The sequence below is a fragment of the Vitis vinifera genome, chromosome 15 (assembly GCF_030704535.1).
Source record: "Vitis vinifera cultivar Pinot Noir 40024 chromosome 15, ASM3070453v1".
In the NCBI taxonomy this organism is placed as follows: Eukaryota; Viridiplantae; Streptophyta; class Magnoliopsida; order Vitales; family Vitaceae; genus Vitis; species Vitis vinifera.
In genome coordinates, this window is record NC_081819.1 from 19391531 (window position 1) to 19409542 (window position 18012).

General features: G+C 38.2%; 1 protein-coding gene across 2 annotated transcripts in view; it reads left to right on the forward strand.

Moving 5' to 3' along the window:
- Positions 1-18012, forward strand: part of LOC100254125 (uncharacterized) — a 37268-nt gene that overhangs the window by 1749 nt on the left and 17507 nt on the right. Inside the window, exons 2-5 of one of the 2 annotated variants that reach the window (XM_002269079.5) lie at positions 7574-7891; positions 11848-12027; positions 13270-13405; positions 14833-15167. In XM_002269079.5, coding sequence (XP_002269115.2) covers positions 7574-7891; positions 11848-12027; positions 13270-13405; positions 14833-15167 — 969 coding nt within the window. The remainder of the gene's footprint in view (positions 1-7573; positions 7892-11847; positions 12028-13269; positions 13406-14832; positions 15168-18012) is intronic. The other variant, XM_010663241.3, reaches the window with a different exon arrangement.

Sequence of the window (18012 nt, forward strand, 5' to 3'; positions counted from 1 at the left end):
GTCTAGAGGTTTGGGCTTCTAGAAGACTTCTCTGAGGACTCATGCTTTATTACAGAAGTTGCTTTGGAGGTTCCCTAGGGAAAGTTCTACCCTTTGGCATTAGGTTATTTCGATTATTTATAAGATACATCCTAATGGATGCGACACCAACGTTTTGGTTAGAGGGTCAAGCTATGGTCTTTGAAAGGCCATTAGACTTGTTTTCTAGGATTTTTCTCCATATACCCACTTTGTGGTGGGTGACAGGGAGATAATTCATTTTTGGGAAAACTTATGGTAAGGAAATCAACCTTTATGTTTGAAATTTTCAAATCTTTACAGAGTTATAACATGAAAAAATCTTACTATTTCAACTGTTCTTGGTGACCCTTCTTCTCGTTCTCTTTCTTGGAACTTGAACTTTTGTTGCAATTTCACGGATTTGGAAATTGAGGAACTTGAAAGACTTATTTCCTCACTCACTCTAGTGCACTTATCTCCATCCATCCTATACACATGAGTTTGGTTTTTGATCTCTTTAGGTTTATTCTTGGCAAAATCTTTCTTTTTTGCCTTATCCAATTTATCAAGTCTAGTTCCTTTCCTTCCAACCAAATTTTTTATGAAAATCTAAAGTCCCATCTAATGTTAAGGCCTTTGCATGGTTAGTAGCGTAGAAAAAGATAAATACCAATGACATGTTGCACTTGAGAAAACCTTACAAATTACTTAGTTCTAATTAGTGCATCTTATTAGGAAGTTGAAAGTCAATTGACCATTTCTGTTGAAATAATACCAAAGTTAGGATTTTAATTTAGGAAAGTATTTTAGGAATAAAAAAGGAGAGATCATTTAGGATATTTCCTTATGATTCAGTTTCCTAATTTTAGGAGAGAATTAAGCTAGATTGATTTTTTCTTATTCAGTCATTTGTGTATATATATGTGTATGGTGTGTACCGAATAGAAACAATAAAGGAGTTCAGAAATTCTTCATGGTATCAGAGCCAGTTTTCTGAAACCCTAATCCCTTCTGGCCACCTCTTATTCAGACCATCATTCATTCCGGCCAAATCTCTCTGGCCATCTCTCAATCCGACCATCTCTCTCTCTAGCCATCTCTCATTCCGGTCATCAGTCCCTATTCTCAGAGTCAAGGGAGAAAACGCTTTCCGGTCGGTCGAATCGTTGTCAGAAAACATTCACCGCCGGCAACTTTTCCGGTGAACTTTTCCGGTGAACTTTCCGGCGAACTTCCGGCGACGATTTTTTTCTACACCGCAAGGAGCACCTGGAGGAGATCTCCAATTTGTCCCAAAGCACCGGAACCAGAAACCCATCCACGCGCCGTCCACGCGCGTTTTTCCGGCCGGCGACTGCATCTCACGCGTGAGCCACTTTCCAGCGACGCGCTTCCTCCTCCAAGCTCACTTGACGCCGACCAGCCACCCTTCTTACCTGTTTTTGCCACCCGAGCCCTGCACGTGCCTCTTTTGGGGTTTTTTTGCTTCTGTGGGCCCTTCGATCAGTTTTTCCGGCGTCCTCCGACTATTTTTTCTCAACTCCAATCGCTGCACGTGCCTTGGGAAGTGTTCTTCTACCTTTCCGGTCCATGACAAAATACGGAATGGCATCATCACAAGTATCCAGCGTCACGTCACCAGAATCAGGGGGCAGATCTGAAATTCCAAACCTTGGTGGCAATGATTCCTCTCCTATTCTCATCAGAGGACACAAATTAAATGGCCATAACTATTTACAGTGGTCACAATCTGTGTTGCTGTTCATTTGCGGTAAAGGAAAGGATGAGTACCTCATTGGAGAAGCAGCCATACCAGAAACTACAGAACCGGGTTTCAGGAAGTGAAAGATTGAAAACAGCATGATCATGTCATGGCTTATCAATTCCATGAACAATGACATAGGAGAAAATTTCTTGCTGTTTGGGACTGCAAAGGACATATGGGATGCAACCAAAGAAACCTACTCAAGTTCTGAAAATATTTCAGAACTTTTTCAGGTTGAATCAGCCCTACATGACTTCCGCCAAGGAGAACAGTCAGTTACTCAGTATTATAACACACTCACAAGGTATTGGCAGCAACTTGACTTATTCGAGACTCACTCATGGAAATGTTCGGATGATGCAGCAACATACAGGCAAATTGTGGAACAAAAGAGACTGTTCAAGTTCTTCCTAGGACTAAACAGGGAATTGGATGATGTTAGAGGCCGAATCATGGGCATTAAACCCCTTCCAAGTCTCAGGGAGGCTTTTTCAGAGGTTAGGCGTGAAGAAAGTAGAAAGAAAGTGATGATGGGATCCAAAGAGCAACCTGCCCCAACATTGGATGGCTCTGCCCTTGCTGCTCGGTCATTTAATAGTAGTGGTGAAGATCGTCAGAAACGAGATAGGCCTTGGTGTGATTATTGTAAGAAACCCGGCCATTATAAGGAGGCTTGCTGGAAGCTTCATGGCAAACCGGCTGATTGGAAACCAAAGCCACGGTCTGACAGAGATGGCAGAGCACACGTGGCTGCCAACTCTGAGAGCACATCTGTTCCCGAGCCGAGTCCATTCAACAAAAAGCAGATGGAGATGCTACAGAAACTATTAAGCCAAGTTGGCAGTGGCAGTACTACCGGGATAGCCCTCACTGCTAGTCGAGGAGGAATGAAGCCGTGGAGGACACAGGTGCTTCTGATCACATGACAGGAGATGTTGCCATTCTTCAAAATTACAAGCCAAGTAATGGTCATTCATCCGTCCATATTGCTGATGGTTCAAAGTCAAAAATTGCCGGGACAGGTTCTATAAAACTTACTAAAGACTTATATCTTGACTCTGTCCTCCATGTTCCAAACTTGGATTGTAATCTTTTGTCCATTAGCAAATTGGCTCGTGATCTCCAATGTGTTACTAAATTCTATCCAAACTCGTGTGTTTTTCAGGACTTGATATCGGGGAAGATGATTGGCAGTCCTGAACTGTGTTCCGGGCTCTACCTCCTCTCATGTGGCCAATTCTCAAACCAAGTCTCTCAAGCAAGTTGTGTACAGTCTCAGAGTATGTTAGAGTCTTTCAATTCTGTGTCAAATTCTAAGGTCAATGAAGATAGTGAGATTATAATGTTACACTATCGCCTTGGTCATCCTAGCTTTGTTTACCTTGCAAAATTGTTTCCCAAATTATTTATCAATAAAAATCCAGCATCTTATCACTGTGAAATTTGTCAGTTTGCAAAGCATACTCGAACAGTATATCCTCAAATCCCATACAAACCTTCGACTGTTTTCTCTCTAGTTCATAGTGATGTGTGGGGTCCCTCCCGGATAAAAAATATTTCTGGCACTCGATGGTTTGTGACATTCGTTGATGATCATACTCGGGTAACATGGGTTTTCCTTATGAAAGAAAAGTCAGAGGTCGGGCACATTTTTCAAACCTTCAATCTTATGGTTCAAAACCAATTCAATTCCAAAATTCAAGTCCTCAAGTCAGATAATGCAAAGGAATACTTTACTAGTAGTCTCAGTACTTATCTTCAAAATCACGACATTATTCACATAAGTTCTTGCGTTGACACCCCACAACAAAATGGGGTGGCTGAACGCAAGAATAGACATCTCTTGGAGGTTGCCCGGTGCCTTATGTTTTCCTCTAATGTTCCAAACTATTTCTGGGGGGAAGCTATTCTCACAGCTACATATTTGATTAACCGTATGCCATCCAGAGTGCTTACCTTTCAATCCCCACGTCAACTTTTCTTAAAACAATTTCCTCACACCCGTGCCGCCTCTTCTGATTTACCACTCAAAGTATTTGGTTGCACGGCATTCGTTCATGTGTATCCTCAAAATCGTAGCAAATTTGCTCCTCGAGCAAATAAGTGCATTTTCCTAGGGTATTCTCCAACCCAAAAAGGGTACAAATGCTATTCTCCAACCAACAAAAGATTTTACACCACCATGGACGTCTCTTTCTTTGAACATGTCTTCTTCTATCCCAAATTTCATGTTCAGGGGGAGAGCATGAATGAACATCAAGTTTGGGAGTCTCGTCTTGAGGGTGTACCTTCTTTTCACTCAGAGTCACCAAATCCTTCCCAATTCGCGCCCACTGAGTTGTCCACACCCATGCCGTCATCAGTCCAGCCAGCCCAGCACACAAATGTTCCTTCTCCCGTGACCATCCAGTCTCCCATGCCTATTCAACCTATAGCCCCACAACTTGCTAATGAGAACTTACAAGTTTACATCAGGAGGAGGAAAAGACAGGAATTAGAGCATGGATCACAGTCAACATGTGGCCAATATATTGACTCCAATTCAAGTCTTCCTGAAGAGAACATAGGTGAGGATAGGGCTGGAGAGGTGTTAATTCCCAGCATTGATGATTCTACTCTGCCGATTGCATTGAGGAAGGGTGTTAGGAGATGTACAGATCATCCAATTGGGAATTATGTTACGTATGAAGGACTATCACCATCTTACAGAGCATTTGCTACTTCTCTTGATGATACTCAGGTTCCCAACACAATACAAGAGGCATTAAAAATTTCAGAATGGAAGAAGGCAGTACAAGATGAGATTGATGCACTTGAGAAGAATGGGACGTGGACTATCACAGATTTGCCGGTTGGGAAGAGGCCTGTGGGGTGCAAGTGGATTTTCACCATAAAATACAAAGCAAATGGATCAGTCGAGAGATTCAAGGCTCGTTTGGTAGCTAGAGGGTTTACACAATCCTATGGGATAGACTTCAGGAGACTTTTGCTCCTGTTGCAAAACTAAACACTATCAGGATTCTTCTCTCATTGGCTGTCAATCAAGATTGGTGCTTGCAACAACTGGACATAAAAAATGCGTTTCTAAATGGTGACCTAGAAGAGGAAGTCTACATGGAAATACCACTTGGTTTCGAAGAAAGTATGGCAAAGAATCAGGTTTGCAAACTCCAAAAATCCTTGTACGGCCTTAAACAATCTCCCCGAGCCTGGTTTGATAGATTCACAAAAGCAGTCCTGAAGCTAGGCTACAAACAAGGTCAGGCTGATCATACTCTATTTGTCAAGAAGTCTCATGCCGGGAAAATGGCCATATTGATAGTCTATGTCGATGATATTATTCTATCTGGGAATGATATGGAGGAATTATAGAATTTGAAGAAGTATTTGTCAGAAGAGTTTGAAGTTAAAGACCTTGGAAATTTGAAATATTTCCTTGGTATGGAAGTGGTTAGATCAAGGAAGGGAATTGTAGTCTCTCAAAGAAAATACATACTCGATCTTCTTAAGGAGACCGGTATGCTTGGATGCAAACCAATTGATACTCCTATGGATAGTCAGAAGAAACTTGGTATCGAGAAAGAAAGTACACCGGTAGACAGGGGGAGATATCAGCGGCTTGTCGGGCGCTTGATTTATCTCTCACATACTCGGCCAGATATTGGCTTTGCAATGAGTGCTGTAAGTCAATTCATGCACAGCCCCACTGAGGAACACATGGAAGCAGTCTACAGGATTCTTAGATATTTAAAAATGACACCAGGGAAAGGTCTATTCTTCAGAAAGACAGAGAACCGTGACACTGAAGTATACTCAGATGCGGATTGGGCAGGAAACATCATTGACAGGCGATCCACTTCTGGATATTGTTCTTTTGTCTGGGGAAATCTTGTTACCTGGAGGAGTAAGAAGCAATTAGTTGTAGCCAGAAGTAGTGCAGAAGCTGAGTACAGAGCTCTTGCACAGGGAATCTGTGAAGGGATTTGGATAAAAAGGGTTCTTAGTGAACTGGGACAAACGAGTTCATCTCCAATTCTGATGATGTGTGATAATCAGGCAGCTATAAGCATAGCAAAGAACCCCGTGCATCATGACAGGACCAAGCATGTTGAGATTGACAGACACTTCATCACAGAGAAGGTGACTAGTGAGACGGTTAAATTGAACTATGTTCCTACCAAGCACCAAACCGCAGACATCCTCACCAAAGCTTTACCTAGGCCTAACTTCGAAGACTTAACTTGCAAGCTGGGATTATATGATATATATTCTCCAGCTTGAGGGGGAGTGTTGAAATAATACCAAAGTTAGGATTTTAATTTAGGAAAGTATTTTAGGAATAAAAAAGGAGAGATCATTTAGGATATTTCCTTATGATTCAGTTTCCTAATTTTAGGAGAGAATTAAGCTAGATTGATTTTTTCTTATTCAGTCATTTGTGTATATATATGTGTATGGTGTGTACCGAATAGAAACAATAAAGGAGTTCAGAAATTCTTCAATTTCTTTCTACATTGTTCAATAACTTTGGGATTATGACACAAATTATTCAGTCTAGCCAAGATGGATTAGGTTTCGTCCTAGAGTATATGCGACATGATGACCATTTCTTCAAGGGGATTGAGGAGTTCCATTAGAGGCAAAATCCTTTAGCAAATTGCTTGCCTCACATTGTCTTGGCTTAGGTGGCAAGAGAGAAATGATAGGATCTTTGAGGAAAAGTGGAGGACGGTATAGATGTTGTGGGACTTACTTCACTTCTATTCTCCTTTAGGGCCTTTTGTATTGTTACATTTAAAGACACTCCTCTCAATGTTATTCAGCTCAATTGGCATTTGATTTATAATTCAAAAGGGTTGGACAACAATGAGAGGAGCTTTGTTTGGAATTGATGTATGGTCTTTAGTGGACTAAACTTTTTGTATAGGTCTCCCTGTATAGTGGAGTAGTTTTAGTTATACCTTGATCAAATTCTTATATTTTGTGGGGAGAACTCCTCATCCTTCTCTTGTACTTTTTATCCATGATGAATATATCCTTGTTTTTGATAAAAAATAATAATAATAATAAAAAAAATCTTTCTACAAACCACACCAAAAGCCTCTTTCAACACTTGGTGTGACAACCCCCACAAACTATCATGTCCATGTGTATATATCCACAACCATTTGCCAAGCCTTATTTAGAGAATGCTTCTTTTAATTCGTAATCCTCCACACTTTTTATTCCTTGGTAATGACGACCATTTCACTTTATGCATCCTTCTTCCCTATAAATGATTCTGCTATAAAAACTGATCAACACCAAAGTGGTATTCACATCATCGCCAAGTAGAAACCAAGATACCCCTTTTTGGCTGCATCAAAAACTCTCTGAATATCTTTTAGACAGGATGTCACTTTCTTGGAAATACAAATAAGGGCATAAAGTATATGAGGAGGCTCAAGAAGGCACTCTTGATAAGGGTCTATCCCTCTCCTAACAATTAAGATAAAGTAAAATAAATAAAATAAAAGGAAAAAGAAGCAACACACAAATGTTGCTTCTTCCAAGAGGCTAATCTCCTTCTTGGTCTTTCTCAACTAAGTCCCACTCTGCACAAGACCTATGAGACGCTCCTAAAGGCAACCCTAGGTGTTTAGTAGGAAGGCGTCTGACCCCACAACCAGACAAGGAGGCAAATCTATGCCTGGTTCTTGCTATCTTGTCTGCCTGAACCTTAGCATGAGAAGATAATTTTAAGTTTACATTCTTTCTTTTCCTTCTATGCCTGGTTCCTTATGAGATGTATATTTTTATGTATTTCAGGTGCTTGGATTCTATTCTTCATGCTGAACACAAAAACGTTTTAGAAGAAATGCGGATTAGTTATCCCCTTACTCATTCAGCAGAGGACAAGGGAAAAATTAATGAGGATACAACTAGTTTAGAAAGAAAATTTGTGACTAAGGTGGAGGAGCCTGACATGGCTGGTGATAGCACTACTGGGGTTGGCAGCATGGAGAGATGCAGGAAGGAGAACATTGAACCTGAAAATTCAATTTTTTCCAGCTATGGTCTAGATTTGAGATATCTCTTCAGTTCTTCGACCAACAATATGAAGAAAAATTCTGGTGCAGAGTCCAGGTTAGTAACAGATTGTCTTGACAGCTTGATTTTCAGTGTGCCAAGGTTAAAAAAGTTTTTTTGAGTTATTCACTGATTATTAGTGATGAAAGAACTACTAATGATAACAAAACTGGACAAACTAGGCACTTATCAGAATAGCAACCAAGCCATGGTTTTTGGATTAATTACTTGTGCTTGATATTAATTTTATATCCCCTTTGTTGAAATTTTCTTAGCCTAGCAGATTCATGTGAAAGGCTTATAAGATACTGAAGAAATATAAGAAAATAAAAGAAAAAATTGATTGTCTCATATTACCCTAGTAGAGAAAGAAAGGTCTTACTTCTTGATTGGGAGTCTTGTAGGGGTGTATTGCATCTCTCCATGCAAATAGTACCAATGCTATAATATTTTCTACAGTTTATTGCTTGAAATGGAAAATACAGCCCTATATAGCTAAGGATTGGCTGTGGCAAGTTGGTGTTTTCTTTGCAAGCAGAATGAGGAATAAAGCCAATCATATTCTTATTTAATGCTGGGTGATGCATAGTTTAGACCTTTGGTGTTATGTCTTTTTGTGGGTGTTGCCTTGTTCAATCAAGAATGAGTTGTTGTTGTGGTTTTCCTTCTTTTTTTTTGGGGATCAGGAACACACTAGATCTTTCTATTGATTAAAAAGACAAAGGAGAACAAGAGTTCCTTTCATAAGATACAAACCTAATCAAAACAAGAGAAAAAACTCCTTAACAAGGAGCCATACAAGCTAAATAATTAAAAAAAAAATGAATTACAAAAATCTAGGAATAGAATGTAAATAAACATTAACTAGAAAAGGAGGCAAAAAATCTATAACAAAATATACCAAATGTTTTGCTCCTCTTTTAGCTAAAAAGTTTTACACTTGATTGATTAAGTGAATAAACCAACAGATGAAGGATCCTATACAATATTTAGTGTGGCCACCTATCAAATCTCCATGCACCTTTTTTTCTTTTAGCCGTCCATGAAATGGTAACATCAGAATCTTCCTTGACTACAAGAATTACAAAAATCTAGGAATAGAGCATAAATAAACATGCATTAGAAAATGAGGTAAAAAATCTCTAATAAAAGACACCAAATATTTTGCTTTTCTTTTAGCTAAAAAGTTTGCCACTTGATTGATTAAGTGAAGAAGCCAATGGATGAAAGATCCTATACAATATTTGGTGTGGTTACCCATCAAACTACTGGGAACCCCAGATTTTCCCACTCCTTGTCCCTGGATCTCGTAGGGTGCATGCATCTATCTCTAAGCATCTCTAAATCTATCATAGCGAAATAAAAACCATTAATTAACTATACATCTAGAGATATAATACTCATACTTGGATTTGGATGTTCCCAAATCAATTTCACGTAGAGAAGAAGTTTGAAGGACTCACACACCCAATGTTTTTTGCCCAATGACTCAAACCACAATCTTGACACTCCAAAGTGTGGGCAATGGAAGAGAGGAAGCTTTGTCTCTCTCTTTCTCTCTCTTTGGAGATGGAAGACGGCTAATTGAAAGTCATTAGGAAACCCTAACCCCTAAAGTGTATTTATAGTGTTGCTCACTAAGCTTAAGTGACTTGAGCCTATCAAGGTTTGTGCCACTTAATCTAGCTTAAAACAGGTCCTAATTGATTAATTAACCATATAAATTCATTTAATTAATCAATTAGCTCAATCCAAAGACCTTGTTCACTATCCCTTGTGTAGTCTTAATTGCCAAAACGCCCTTATACACAAAAATGAACTTAGAGCCAATTCAATCCTCATAAATCATGTCATTATGGTATATGAGCTCAGAGTAGGGATCATTGGGACCCATAGGAGTATTGGATCCCTCAAAATCCAATTTTAAAGTTGATTTAACATTCCACTGAAAAGAATTAATTTCACTTTAGTACTCTATGTAAATAACAACGAGGCAAAGTTCAGGTTTGTGACTTACTATCCATTGCATGCAGACTCCCCATGAATTGGGGTCTGTAATCTAACAAGGTAGTGCTATCGTCTATCAAAATTACCTCTCTAATCCTTGAGTTACAGATCCTACTTATTTTGTGATCAATTGACATACTCTAGCTTTATGGAGTATACGTCAAATTCCACTAAAGGAATTACTGCGATTGTAGATTTCATGATCACATGTTCTTTGGATCACTCAAGGGCACACACTGTCTCAATCCCATGAGATATTTTGTTGTCTCTATTGAAAATACCTGTTACCATCAACCTCTATCAACAGTGACCTAATCCATAGGGATATATGACCACTTTAGGGTCTCACCAATAGGTTAAAACCTCCTATTGATTTTGACACATGCTCAATATCTTCTTAAGGTTAAGAATTCATGTAGTATAGTAACTTGGTGAATCATGACAATTGATAGTCTTACGTCATGATTCACCGCAGGTCTTATCTAATGAGCATCACATACACAAGTGCATTACATATATAAGTGCACTCACCATGAGCAACCCATCCCGATCGCCAAGACAAGTCATCTCTCCAATTAGGAGGTAATGCACTACAGTCTATTGGATTACCTAAATCCATTAACTGACTATGGACAATTTATCTATATACAAGGAACCTATAACTTGTATCCTTTGTGTAATTCCTAATAGACCCAAGTCATGTACAATGTAAAAAATGTGCGTTGAATGCTTAAATCAATGTCAATGTATAAAAATGATAGCAAGAAGATAGTCAAGTTTGACTTTGTTACATCATGTCTTGCTTTTAGGGGTTCAATTCCAACACAAATCTCCATGAACCTCTTTTTCTCTTAGTCGCCCATGAAATGATAACATCAAAATCTTCCTTGACTATAAGATTGGACAACCTCAAAGCTTTGGTCTCAATAGCAAAAGCTCTCACCTGTAGGTTTAGGGTAAGCTTTTGTCACTGTACCTTGTTAATCTCTAATTACTCCACCAATTCCAAGTTGCCTTGGGGTAGCCAAAGAACATCCATCAAATCCAACTTGACGAACCGTTCAATCAAGGTTGACCATATTTGAGAACTGTTCTTAACCAACTTTTTCCACCTACTTACAAGGCCCTAGTTTTGTGTGATACAAGGCTTAAAGGAGTGCCAGTGAAAGCTTCAGTAACAAAGGGTTAAAGGGACATAGGAGAGTAAAACAAGTAATAAACCATATTTTTTATCCTCCAAACATCCTAAAAAATCTTTGTATTTCTTTCTGGCCATACTGTTCAAATCAAGTTGAAGCTTGATCTGCTGTAAAGTATGCCAAAGAAACCCAAATCTCATCCGAGATATTATCTTGGTTATCTATCATTATCTCCTTATTCATCAATGATTTGAATTCGATCAATTTCTTTTTCTTATTCTATTAGCTATCCTATGGAAGTATTTTGAATTATAATGCCCTTCCTTTGCCCGTTTAGTTCTCTACATTTTTGTCTTTAATGCACCTCTTCTTTCAACACCAAATCTTTCAGTTCCACATTTTTTGTAGGCCTCAAAGTAGCCAACTCAATAGTTACCCTCTTGTGAATTGACATAGCAATATTACCTCTCAAGATGGCTTCCTTCCCTTTTTTGATATCTAAAAAATAACCTTCTTTCAGATTTTCAACTTTGTTTTCATGTCTTGCAACTTTTGCATAAACTATGCCTTTCCCATCCCACTACGGAGCACCCTTTCCACTAAGTGCTAATACAAATTGGGCCTAGGATTGTCACTTTGGGTCTTTTCAGGATCTAGTTGACTACTTATGTTGAGATTAAGGTGTCGTTGATGTCCTATTAATTCATTGTTATCACGTATTAAAAGAAAAAAAAATGTCACTAAATGCTGCTGATTTTTTAAGATAGCTGTTCATTTTTTATTCTTATATTCACATTGTTCTATATTGACCGTTTTCCAGTTTCATGCTTTAGCTGGATTTAGCTTATTCTGCCAAGTTGTTTGTAGAGTTGCTGTTGCCACTCAATTCCAGCGTGCTTTTATGCAACTTCTGTATGATGCTCAGTTTGAAGAACTATCAGCTAGGGATTTGATGTTAACATCTGCATTAAACACTGATTATCTCCTTACTCTGCCCATATATGTCGACTGGAAGAAGGCATCTGAGTCCAATGCAATAATATTCAAGTGAGTTTTAGTTATAGACCTGCTTATACCTTTTTCATCTTCATCTTAACTTTCAGACAAATTTTAACAAGCCAAACTCATGAAGTCAACTTGTAGTTTGAGTGAAACAGTAGATTTGGACATGAAATTTGTAGATTTTATATATTTTTTCTGGTCTATGCATGTCTGTACACATTGTGTGATGTATGTGTGTACACGTGTAACCATGTATTTGTATGTGTGTAAAAGGGGCATGCTTGAATGATTGCTTTGTTGACTCGTAACTTTCCTGTAATCAAGAATGGTTGGGTGGTCAATTATTGTATTATGGAGGGTGGTCAGAGTCTCAGGATCCAAGATTCTTAAGGAGTTCTCAGGATTGGAGTTGGTTTTGGTGTAGTTATTTTTGTAACTTATTCATCCTGTTGTTATCTGTGATGGAAGAGATGATAGCTTGGTGTGGAGAATATCAATGAATGATTGCTTCTCTGTGAAGTCTTTTTGTAAGGCACTGTATTTAGGAGTTTTTTTTTTCGTTGCACTCCTTCTAAGGTTAGGTTCTTTGTATTGGAAATGGTTTGATAAAAAAAAATCTTGCTATTGACCAACCCATGGGAAGAGGTACGTTGGTGCTGATTGTGCATACAAATGGAGGAGTCAGTTACCATCTGCTCAGGGTGGTTTGGGTGTTTCCTTGGTTGATTAAGGATACATTGTACAATTGGCTCTAGAATGTTTTGTTGGCAAGAGTAGAAAGTTGGTGAGAAGATGTTCCCTTGGTGTTTATTTTGGTGCCTTTGAAAAGGAGCGGAATCATAGGAATATTTATCGTATGAAGTGTTCAGAGTGGGTTCTGAAAGAGTATCTCATCAAATCTCTGTTTCTTGGTCAAGGGATCCTTTGTGGTTAACAACTTGTCATTTTTAGATTTTATTGATCAGTGAACTAGGTTTAAGGCCCATTAGTGCTTGTTGCAGTTCTTTTTCTTCTTCTTCCTTTTTTTTTTGGTTTTAATATTTTCAGTGCTTCTGGTATACTTCCTATGTACATGGATTGTGCCCCCTTTTAGTTAGGTTCCTTATATTTATATTCTTCCTTCTTTTTCATGTGATAAATGTCTTAGTATGCACTCGCATGCCATGATTGCAGAGTTATTTGTTTTGGTTGCTTTCTGTGCATAAACCTGCCATTTCCACAAATTCTACTATGTGAGATATTAGAAGGCCGCTTACTTTTGACAGGCATTCACCTTTTATATTACAGGCGGGGATATGCAGCCGAGAGGCAGAAGGGTCTATTAGTTGTTGAAAAACTGGATTACTTACAGTCAAAACTTCTGCAAGGAATTTTCTTTGTCATATCAAAACCATTAGGGAAAGTTGGCACCTGGATAAATGAGGTTGTTCTCTTGTTTATGGAAACTTGGATGTCTCCATCTTGAGGCAGTCTCAAACTTTTACTTTTTTATTGAAGGTTGCATATTTAAAGCTACCTAGATGTCATATTGTTATTTGAAAGGATTCTACTACTTCATACGGTTGATTGTAGATGTGGTGTAGACAAGCATGCTTTTATATTTATCTATGCATGTGTTTATGTGTATTAAGTGTTCCTATAATTGTTTGTAATTGTCTTAATAAGAATTCCTTAAGTTTGCATTTTAAGAAAAAAGGGGGAAAAACAACTGGTTTCATTTTCCAATTCCTGACCAAAGAAAATCCCTATATAATTTCTCGATCTTAAGTGCTACTTTGGAAGGGATTTTAAACATTGATAGAAAATGAATGGGTAAGAGAAATAAAAGATTGTGTCAGGGTTATTTTATTGTCTAGGGACGAGGACTTTCTTCCAACGATCCAATCTACAGGAAATCCTATCAAGAACTGGGTCCCAAAATGAATCAGACCAAGGGTTCCCTTCCAATGGGAGACCCAAACATGAAAGGGGCGTATTTGAGGCTATGCAAGGTAGCCAAACCAGTAATTTGAGCCAATGGCTAAAAAGTATAGGCAACATACCTCCACTGTGCAGCATAGCATGACCCTTTGTTTCTAGGACAAAAATTGCTTCATTTTCAACTCTTTCCAGATATTACTAGACGGATATGGCTCTCTCTGGATTCATCAGTGGAGGTACATATAACTACTTTGCAAAATTTGTTGTTCTCCACAGATCTCTTCTGGTTAAAGAGATTGAACTGGTAAAATTGATGAAATCTGTGAAATTTCTTACTGTTTTGTCAGGGTGCCCTGAAAAGAAAGTATTTCAATTTTATCTATTTCAAACACAAATGCTTTTTCAGTGTTTCTGGAGTAACACTAATCTTTGACTTGTCTTGTTTCATCTATTTTTAACCCTAGACTTTCTTAACATTGTGGGAACTTTTTAATGTCTTTGCATCAAACCATCTCCCAGTTACAACGCTTATGGTTTGGGTAATTTTATGGTTAAGCACATTTACAAAAAGTTTCTCATTTTCTGGAGCCTGATTTAGAACAAATGTTTTGTGATCATATGCATTTAAGAAGTGCAACTCCTTTATAATATATATCTTGTTTGGCAGTTTGAAACTATATGGGTAAGTATGATACTCCTTGTGTCTGAAACAATCTACAATATCCTCATAAGTAATCTATTAAAGGAGTTGAATCAAAGGAGGAACAGTTGGATAGACACAGCTATTCTTTTATCTAATATTTTCTGTTTTTAAATTCATTATTTTGAAGACTCTATTGCTCACTTTGCTTCTGTAAATTTTAAGCTTTTTTTTTTCTTCATTATAGATAGTATTGCATCTGACATGTCTCCTTAATTGCTTTAGGACAGGCTTTCAAAAGTGCTTATCAGACACAGGAAATACAAGTTTGGATTAAGAGAATGAAACTTTGGCTTGAAGAACTGTCTCTTTTTCAACAATCATATTCTTATAAAGAACAAACTTCCGATTATCTGTTGGACGTAGACAAACTATCAGATAGTGATCTTCCTATTTGGCTAGCAGCACAGAAGGCTGTAACTCGTTATGAAGGACTCCTGTCACCTGTTGGACCCCGTGGCAGGCTCTTAAGGAAATTGCTTACATGGAGTGGACTTATACCCTCTACAACAGAAACAACATTTGAGCTTCAAAATGATAATACTGCTTCAGAACTTTATTTGGGGTTTGTCTTAATGAAATTGTATCCCTTTTGTTTTTTGTGTTGGCTATTAGTAATAGACCTATTGCCTTGGCTAATTGATTCATGGAAAAGAGTTGCTTGGGTGTTATTTAAAGCATCTTGTGCTATGAAAGGTCTCCCATAATCAATCATTGTTTGTGATGCTAATTAGGTTCCCATGTGATGCTGATTATGCTTACATGTAAATAGAATCGAACCATGATCCTAGGCTGATGTTGGTTATGTTTCCTCATAAATACAATTGGGCCATGATTCTAGGTTGATGCTGATCATGTTTCCTTTTGTGTTGGGATTTACCATCTATTTAAACCATTTAACTGTACATGCTTGTACATTGGAAAATATACTTGTGTTTGATCATTCTCTGTCTCCCAAATGTTTTCTTTCTTTTCTGCTCAGTCTGATATTATTTTCATATTACATGAGCTGTTTTGATTTTGAGTTGTTCTCTTCCTCGTTCTCCTAAATTTAACTTCAGCATCCTACTTTTCTTTTGTTTTCAATTTCTCTCTCCATTTCCTTGAAATCGTTCTAGGGAAACCAAAATTTTGCTTTTGTTTTTGAACAAATAATGGAGGGGATCTTTTCTTCTACATTGGGTAGTTACTGGAGTTATAATGGGGTTGTTAATCAAATATCTTGTGTATACGTCTTAACAAAGTAGGATATCTCAGAGGAAAAATAGACATTTACTTGATGTTATTAAGGCTTTGTTATTCACCATGGGAGTGCCACAATATTTGTGGGAGGAAACTATCCTAGCTACTTGTAGTGGTTAATAGAATGCCTACCCTAGTCCTCAATTTTAACACTCCTTTTTACTCTCTTAAACTTGTTTTTCCAACCTCTCACTTGTTTAAGACTTATACCAAAAGTTTCTTGTTGTACAATCATTTGTTCACTTTCAAAAGCACAATTTGAGTAAGCTTAATTTTAGGTCACTTAAGAGTGTCTTCTGTTGTAGTGCCAACGAAAGCTTTGATGCCAACAATGTTAGTTCAAGAACACAAAGATAAAACAATCACACATACGGTACACGAGGTTTTAACGTGGTTCGGCCAACCATGCCTACGTCCACGGATGAGAGAGAATGATTTCACTATACAATAGAGAATATTACAGAGGACAGAACCAGATACAACTATTGGGTTCCCGAAATATCCCATGTTTCCCCACTCATTGTATCCATACCTTACTACGAGCCCTCTCGCTCCACCGGGTACCTCCCGTTCTTCCTCACATCTCTATCCACCTCGTATAGTCTCTACAGGCCCATCTCCATCTCATAACTTTTTCTCCTCATGATCTAGAATATTTATAGAGATATTTCCAACAACCTTCCTTATTCTATAAGGAAGTCTAATATTACAATAATATATCAACCTAAAAATATTCCATATAATATTCTTTACAAAAAAGGGATTTATATTAATTAGGAATTTGGGACACTTCCTAACAATCTCCACCTTGGACCAAATTCCATGAAGTTAATCTTCAATCTTTGCATGACACAAACCTTTTTGTATCATATCACCACGAAAGAGCAATCGACTCCACCTTCAGTGAAAATTACTTTTGTTTTCATCTTGTGTGCTTTGTGATCTTTTACTCTTCCAGAAATCTTCAACCCAAGCTCTGATACCAGAAAAATACAATGGGATTCATAGAAGATAACAATTAGAATCTCTAGATAATTTGCTAACAGACAAGAGATTACAAGTAAGTTTAGGAACATGGAGAACAAATTTAAGATTTATTCCCTCAGAGATTTTTATTAGACCTTTTCCTGCAATAGGTGAGAAATTACCATCACTATCCGAACCTTTTTATTTCCAGGACAATAGGATTCAAACATGTTTGAGGAATTGGTCATGTGGTCGGATGCTCCAGAATCGATTATCCATGGAGTAGATTTAAAACGACAAGATAGAGCATATAATTCATTACCTGTGTGTGCCAAAGAAACACTAGAAGTACCGGATGTCAAGTTGGATTTCAGCAGTGCGGTCTGTGATTGATTCCCTAAATCAGAATACATCTGATTTACATTCTCCCAAAGCTCTTGTGCTGTTGGATAGCACATGTAATTAGAGTTAATGTCTTCTTCCATAGAATTCACAAGCCATGTCATCACCATGGAATTCTCATTATCCCATATAGCATAGTTCGGATCATCCACTGCAGGAGCCTTCTTTTCACCCGTCAGGTAGCCTATATTTCCACGTCCTCTGATGTACATCCGAACTGATTGAGACCATCTCAGAAAGTTGTCACCATTCAAGCGAATCGTGGTGATTTGGACAGAGTGAGATTCCAAGGTGGTAGGACTGATTTTTGAAGAATCAGTGATGATGGGATTGTTCAGAGAAGGTTGAGGAACAGTAGTGGACTCGTTTGAAATATCCGACATGGTTTCAGAGAACAGGGATTGAAAGAGAGGAAGAAGGAGAGTTTTGGCAAGCAAATTGCTAGCTCTGATACCAGTTGTTGTGCCAGCGAAAGCTCTGATACTAGTTGTAGTGCCAACGAAAGCTTTGATGCCAACAATGTTAGTTCAAGAACACAAAGATAAAACAATCACACATACGGTACACGAGGTTTTAACGTGGTTCGGCCAACCATGCCTACGTCCACGGATGAGAGAGAATGATTCCACTATACAATAGAGAATATTACAGAGGACAGAACCAGATACAACTATTGGGTTCCTGAAACATCCCATGTTTCCCCACTCCTTGTATCCATACCTTACTACGAGCCCTCTCGCTTCACCGGGTACCTCCCGTTCTTTCTCACATCTTTATTCACCTCGTATAGTCTCTATAGG